At 41.6% G+C, this 7,775-nt stretch overlaps 1 protein-coding gene across 3 annotated transcripts in view; it reads left to right on the top strand.

Moving 5' to 3' along the window:
* The first annotated feature begins 358 nt into the window (after positions 1 to 358).
* LOC134219652 (protein strawberry notch) overlaps positions 359 to 7,775 on the top strand; it is a 51,115-nt gene continuing 43,698 nt past the window's right edge. For 2 of the 3 annotated variants that reach the window (XM_062698454.1, XM_062698453.1), the window contains exons 1-2: positions 359 to 639; positions 6,963 to 7,068. In XM_062698454.1, coding sequence (XP_062554438.1) covers positions 628 to 639; positions 6,963 to 7,068 — 118 coding nt within the window. In that variant the 5' untranslated portion in view covers positions 359 to 627. The remainder of the gene's footprint in view (positions 640 to 6,962; positions 7,069 to 7,775) is intronic. The other variant, XM_062698456.1, reaches the window with a different exon arrangement.

Below are 7,775 nucleotides of genomic sequence, written 5' to 3'. Positions count from 1 at the left end.
CAAAGATTCAAACGACAATTTGACGAATCTGATAGCTCTCCCACGCAAACCAGCTCCATCAACAGGTAGCGGAATCCTTCACCTAACTATTGATGGTGTTGGTTTGCGTGGGAGAGCTATCAGATTCGTTAAATCGTCGTTTGAATCTTTGTTTACAAAAGCAGATAAGTCGTTTTGAAAATTTTGTCTTGAATTCAAGAAAACAATGTTACTTAGGTCCTTTTGAAAAGTTAAGCGAGATCGGGATCGTGACGTCTCTTTATCGACTTTTTCCGTGAGTGACCACATCAGTGAGCAGTGAGAAGAGCGTGAAATGCGAATCAGTGAACGAGAAAAGCATTTTCTTCTTCGGATCGATCTGTCAGTTTCATTCAGGAGACAGCTCGAATCGGTCGCGTAATCTTTAGCAGCGCGCAGAAAACGCACGGTTCTGCAGAGTGAAAAAAAAACTTTTTTTGTGCTAGTGAAAATCGGAGATTTTAATAATTTGGTAAAAACTTTCGGTACTTTGCTGTTGGCAAAACTTGGTGAACAGTACATTTAATCATTGTAAAGCCTGTGTGAAGTGCTGCAAAGTTTCAAAGTGTTACAAAAAGTGTAAAGTTTTTCTTGGCCAGAAAAAAAAACATGAGCAGGATGGTGAGTTGCTTTTTTGTTTTGTCTTCGAAATAGAATTGCATTGTTTTTTATTCTCATCTATTTTGATTTGATTAGCATGATGCTGTTTTCCTTTTGATGCACTTTCCAAGTACAAAAAAGTTACAAAATTAAAATATGAATCGTAAAAACGCAACATAACCAATAAAAAAAATATTTTGATCATGAACGACCCACACATACAAGCATACGTCGAAAAAATGCCGATGAATGGAAATGTCATCTGGCTTTGCGAGAGCACCTGCTTTGCCAACTGTTCTTTGGCAGAATTATCTACTCCGGAATGTAATTTTCCGGTGGAAAATGTTTCAAAATATATGTCTGAACATAATTTCCTGCTGGGTGTGGCATCGCTTTATCGATCGCACAGCCCCAGACATTTGGTCTTTGCTTGGCCTAGCCTGGGACGACGAAGGAAAACTTCTTAGCGATTGCAGCAACGTTGGCTGTGGGAAGGGATCTTCCACATTGTCGCTAACCACACCACTCGCACGTTGTTTTATGTACAGAGCGGATACATAATAAGCGGTGGCGAACGCGAACACCGTGCGGCGCATATGTGGAGGAAGTGGAAGGAAGTAGATAACACATGGACCAGGACCAATGGCTAGTGTGGTAGGAAATGTCAGGGATATTGGGGTAACATTATCTTAGCTACAATTAATTTGCTAGTTAGGTAAATAGATTGTATGATTAAATATTTCTATAATTCTAATACTGTGAGATACGAGGCACAGAAATAGTAGCAATTAAAAAATGTATAGTGAATTACCTAGAAAATTATTTTCATGTCAATGACAATTTTGCTTAGCATATGAGTAGATAAAGCATACTAGTCTTATGAGCTTTATCACTTGAAAAAGAGTATTTTTCAATTGAATAAAAACAAGATATGCCATCTTTAACATCAAGTGATAAAGCTTGTAGTCGAATCGGTCTATAAAATGTGTTAAGACATACGAAAACAATTTCTATTTATAAAAATCTATCAAATTAAGAAGTCTTTAGGCTCGACCTTGATTGTGTTAAACATTCTCTAGCCGTGTAGCGTGTAGCGTGGTTGTTACTATCCGCTGCGTGGATTTCGCGCGATTTTAAATCAGCGACTCCAGATTTTCTATTGCTTGAGTTTATTTATTTTTGTGTAGGTAGGATATAAGGCTCAAACCTTAGCCTATTATGCTGTGGTTGAGCACATTATTTGTCAATTTAAATATTCAAAGATCTAACCGTTGTTATGCCACCAAATGGCTTTCTTATTTTTGGTTATTACGCTAAGTATTCAAAAACAACAATAATAGTTAAAAATCTATTATTTAATCCATCAAAAGTTTCATGCGAAATGGACTTTATGTTCGGCCAATTTTCCTAATCTCGGCTCTGGTGTTGGATGTTTTTTCGGCCCATGAAATGCTGGTGCATTATTCACTGTATTTATTCATGTGCTGCTTCAAGTGAAAATCGTCAGCCGAACTTTGGCAACGAGTGTTCTAATATTGTTCAAAAAAGTTTTGGTTAATTGTTTCACTATACTAATGAAATAGTAAACTTAACATGAATGCTAAAATAGTGGGATTGTTGTCCATTCCAAAAACTACATTATTGGGCAAAAGAAAAATCTCTTGGACTGCCTGCCTACTTAAGTTGTTGCAAACAAACCGAATCAAAGCATTTTTTCACGCAGGTTTATTGCGTTTATCAGGTGTATGAATCTTGCGTTTATTGCGTAAGTCGGCTTGATACACTTTTTCAAAAAAGCCTTGATGAATATCTCTATAAAATTAATTATTGATTAATTTACATGATGAGCCAACGTTGCATCCAGGCCTAACATTACATCCCGTTACCCTATCCCTATCTATATCCAACAATTATGAGCAAAAATTTTTGATTGGTTTACTGCCATATACATACAGATGGGAATGACTGACTGTTAGCGGCAGTTTATACCTCTCGTCTATCATTGTTTGGTATCTATTGAAAAGTAATTCTGTAATACTTGGACTGGCATACCTCGATAGTACACCTGCGTTATTCCATGCTGAGGGTGGCTGGGTTCGATTCCCGGTCCGGTTAGGAAATTTTCGGGTTGGAAATTGTCTCGACTTCGGGCATAAAAAGTATCATCGTGATAGCCTCATGTTATACGAATGTAGAAATGGCAGGCCTTGAAGCGGGTCACTTTATAGTGACTTGGTCACTTTTTTCGCACGCAGAGAAATGTTTTTTAAACTCAATGATATTATGTATAAAAACAACAAAAATAATTATTGTTCCCCGGCTAATAATTTTATTTGTTGAATTCAACAAAAAAACAGATTTGATTAGACGAAAAATATTGTTGTTTCTACAATGTTCCAAAACAGCACTCAAAATAAAAATTGTTGAATTTACAATATATTTTTTTGTTTGTACAAAAAATATTTTTAAACCAAAAAGAAAAATTTTTGCTTTCAACAATATTTTTCTTAAATTCAAAAAAACAAAAATATTGTAATCAAAAATTTATTTTGAATGTTATATTAAATTTCTTGTGATTATCAATTATTTTAATTTTTGATTAGGTGTCGTGTGGAAAATAAAACTACAATAATTATATTTGTAATTTTTTCATATATTTACTTCACAAACTAGTTTATAATATACTGTATTATTTATACTGGATTGTAGTAGAAACAAAAATTAAAATTTTTGAATTAAATATATTTCAGTTTTGATTTTAAAGATAAAATATTTGAGTTTAAAAAATATTTCAATAATTTTATTTTTTAGTTCAAAAAGGTAGATTTTCTCTGCGTGCGGGTAAGTTACAAAAAAGTCTCTTCAACCTCAAGTCACTAAAGTCACTTTTTTCCGCAACGTTATTTACTGTTTGTCCTTTAAAGATGTTTTTCGTGGCCACGCATAATTTGAACAACAGCGGGCTTGGTAGTCATATGGCTACTGCTTCTGCCTCATACGCAGGAGGTCATGGGTTCAATCCTAGGTCCGTTCCATTCTCCTACTTTGTATCTTTCTCTATATTTCTCATGCTCTAGCAATCGCTAAAACTGGAAATGGACTTCCATACCGTTTCCATTACTATTCCTATACTTGAGTATTCTAACAGTAATCTGCTAGAATTGGAAATGAACTATAGGCTTGTTTCCTACACCCAATTAGAAATTTCATTAGTTGCTTTCTCCCATCTATCACATTGGCAGCTCGTTAACCAAGACGGATCTCTGCCTGTCCAACCTAACCCAAAAATTCCAGCAAATTCCGCATGAACTCGTGGCAAGTGCAGAGGTATATTCGGCTTGCAGTGGGCGAGTGATTGCATCATCATTTCCTCCCCTTCCCTACATTGACTTGCATTCTGACGTGGCAGGCGCCAGTATGACCTAACAAATGAGATCACCAGTACTTGTACATTGAAGATGTGTGCTAGTCCCAAGCAAACATCTGTTGGTTCCCTGTGCAAGAACAGCTGATCTGGTCATAATGGAGTAGCAACTACGAGCAGTCAATCAAGCTCAAGCTCAAGCCACGCAAAATTTGAACAACTTCTCCCAATGCTATCATTTTTTTCACAGCACAAAGCCACAAATATGCTAAATGATCCTTACTGATGAAAATTCCAACATTTCCAGATCACTCCCAGAACTTTTTTTTTCGACGTCTGTTTATCACAGCCGAAATTCACCGGCGCCGCCGGCTTATCCTCTCCCAGACTTTGTAAAACTTCGGGCGAGTTGAACACCCAACTCCGGATCTCAACCCTGCTTTTTGGTATACTAATCTAACCTCTTGTGCTAGGGAAACCGCCTCTTTTACGACACTGTCAAAGTAATCATTCACATAGTGTTTGTGCATGACGGCCGTTGACGCGTTGGGGTATTGTGCGGCGAACTCTTCGGCAATCCAGTTCTTCACAAATTGGGCCGAACAGGGAGAGCTTGTCGATCCTAATGTCGTTACGTCCATGACGTAAATGCTTGGTGGATCCTCTGGCGTTTTCCGGAAGATCAACCGCTGCTTCTACTTGTACTCTGCGCGTATCTTCAGCTGGTGGAACATCTCATTCAAATCTCCACCAACCGCAATCCGCCGTTCGCGGATACCGAGGAGGACCTTGATCAGTGGTACGAGCATGTCCGGTCCTGTTAGCAGCTGAGAGTTTAGAGAGACTCCTTGCACCGTCGCTGCGGCATCCCAGACGAGACGGATCTTTTCGGGCTTCTTCGGGTTTTGGACGACGTTGATCGGAAGATACCACACTTGGTCGGCGGCAGTGCCTGCTAATTCCTCAGCTGTGGCGAGATGTGTGTACCCTTTCTGCTGGTATTCCTCGATCTGTTTACCGACGTTTTCTCGCAGGTTCGGGTTTTTGTCGAGCCGCTTCTCCAGCTGCTTCATTCTCCGCAAGGCTGTCCGGGGACCGTAGGTCGTCTGTCTTCCACAGCAACCCGGTCTCGTCGCAATCGCCGATACTTTTAGTAGTGCGTTTCAGTATTTTCCGGGCACGCCTTTCCTCCTCCGTTTCTTACGGTATCATCACCACCGACTCCTCCAGGGCTTTTAAGAAGCTCATGCAGGTCATCATTGGTGATCTGTTTATGGTAGCCGAGGTAGTTGCCGGCCGCCACCGTAGAGGACTGTCTGGGTCCGTAAACCGTCCAGCCGAGGTTGGTGCGAACAGCAATCGGCTCCATTGGTGTCCCTACTTTTGCCTCCAGTGGCACGAACGAATGAATGTTGTTTGCCCCGATTAGCAGCTGCGGCTGTCCATCGTAGGACTCGATCGGTAATCCTCTCATGTGACCGTACTGCGCAGCAAGTTCCTCATGGTCCAGCTTTTGATGCGGCAACATCAGCTTTCCAACTGTACGGACCGTATGCAGCAACAGGTTGTCGCCGGCCACTGGACTTGTAACCGACGCCCACAAACTCATTCTCCGGGACTATGTCCATGAGGAAATCCGTCAGCGTTCGCAGCGTGGCTTTGCCGTGGCCTCTCCGGTAAGGAACCCATTCACGCTTCTCACGATCCGGAAGCTTGGCGACCAGCGACTTAATGAGCAGCGGATTGACGAGGTGTTGCTGGTTGTTTCACCGTGTTTCGGAGGCTCCAAACGATCCACCTTGTCCAACAGACTTTGTAGAAGCTGCTCTGGGCGGCCGTAGTGCCGTTGTAGCTTCTCGATGACCCTCGGAATCGATGCCGGCAGAAGTAGTTGCCCCGACACTAGCTCAAGTGCATCCCTTTCGAGCGCTTCCTGTAACCTCATCAGGTTTTCGTGGTTCATGTAACCATAGGCATCGTTGGAGGCATTGTAAGCTGCATAAAACAATGGCCACTGCGCCGGTTTGTCCGAGAATTCGGGAAGTTTGTAGGTCAATCCCTTTCTTGCTGCTAATTGGACCTTTGTCGGTCTGATCTGCTGTTGCCCCAGCTCGTCTTGGCTCACGTTGTCAACCATCCTCCTGCTCGATTGCAATGCGCCCGCCTTTGCGCTTCTTTTGTCGCGACGATGGCTCGTTTATTCAGCCGCTTTTCTCCATCGGACTCATCGTATTTACCATTTACTTCTTCGCTGTTTTCACTTTCGTCGGCGTCCTCGTCATCCTCGTCGCTATCGTCGTCGTCCTCCTCCAGCCGTTTCACGTTTTCCTTTGTCAGCTCCAACACTTTCCTATTAGTATTGCCGGAAGATCACGCCCGTAATCCGCTAGCTACAATCTTCGATTTCAACTCACTCGACGCCGGACTACCCGAAAGCTCCGCCAACCTTTCATCCATGGCCGTCATTTCCATCTCGAACGACTTCTGCCTCGCCTCTCAGTTTGCCAGGCCATCCGCTCCTCTACTTCTTCAGCACGCATCTTCTCCTCCATCTCCATCTTCTTCTTTTCGTATGCGTGCTGTATCTTCTTCTCCTTCTTTCTCAGCTCCATTTCCGCCTGCAACTCCCCCATTTGCCGCTTTTGACGATGTTCCAGGGCTCGCATTTTCGCATCTTCCCGGTGCGGGAAGTCGTGCTGTATTTGTCGGACTCGTCCACTTGCTTCCTGGGACGGATCGACTTTTTGGGGTCTTTCTGCTTCTGCTTCTACTCCTGAGCCTTCTGCCTACAGACTTCATTTTGGCGCTGTCTCATTTGTTCTCCTGTCCCATTGTTTCCTATTGAAAATTTGTTGAATCGGGCTATGAAATCAAAAGTTACAACATCGCATAATAAGCTCTCCCTGCCCCTCTCTTATTTATGTCAATCACCAAGCATACCACAAAGGTAGTAACCCTGATATATGTTCTGTATTCGCAGGCCACCAAAAAATCATCATATGGCTACGAAGATGATGAAGAGAATGAAGACTCCTCCGGGTCTGATTTCGACGATGACGAGGATCCAGATGAGATTGAAGTTCCAGGTAAGATCACGAATAAAGGCCAGAACATTTAGAAATGAGACACTTTCAAATGCGTGTATTTTTTTAACTTTTAGTTTAATCGAAGAACTTTCTAAAAATGGAATAAAAGCTATATTATTTTATTTCATATGAATGACTGAAACGAGTCATGCATCGTTATTACAAAGAAAGTCTCGCAGTTTCCTGTTGACACCGCTTGTCAGTCGGCGCACACCTTCTCCAGTCATGGTTTTGGCTAGTTAATTCCACCAATTCTTCAAACGGCCGATGCCAGTGGTGACTGTTCCGCTCCCGTCATCTTCAGTTTCTGGTTAAAGCGCAAGACTCCATCACGTTTTGGACATCAATGACTGTATCCCTTGCTTGTTTGTAATAGTGATGCAATTGATACGAAAAAGTGCAGCAGCGATAAATAAATTTTGTTTACAACCCACGGTGTGATTGTCCGAAGAGGCTTATTTTCAAAAAATCAGTATCTCTAAAACACTCACTACACGAAAGTATAGGTTTTCCCCTTTCACGTAAGTGCATTTTTTAAATGTTCATTTTTCATTCATGGGGGTCATTTTTCCATACATTTTTGGGGGGGGTTAAATCGGCTATCATTTGAGATTTCTATGGAATTTGCACCAAAAATAGTGAAAAAGATAAAAATTGTTCTAGATCCCCCGATAGCACATTTTAGTTTACCCACTATATGAAAGAGG

Source organism: Armigeres subalbatus, chromosome 3 (assembly GCF_024139115.2).
Source record: "Armigeres subalbatus isolate Guangzhou_Male chromosome 3, GZ_Asu_2, whole genome shotgun sequence".
In the NCBI taxonomy this organism is placed as follows: domain Eukaryota; kingdom Metazoa; phylum Arthropoda; class Insecta; order Diptera; family Culicidae; genus Armigeres; species Armigeres subalbatus.
The sequence above is the reverse complement of the archived record's forward strand: the minus strand, read 5'-3'. Positions and strand labels throughout refer to the sequence as shown.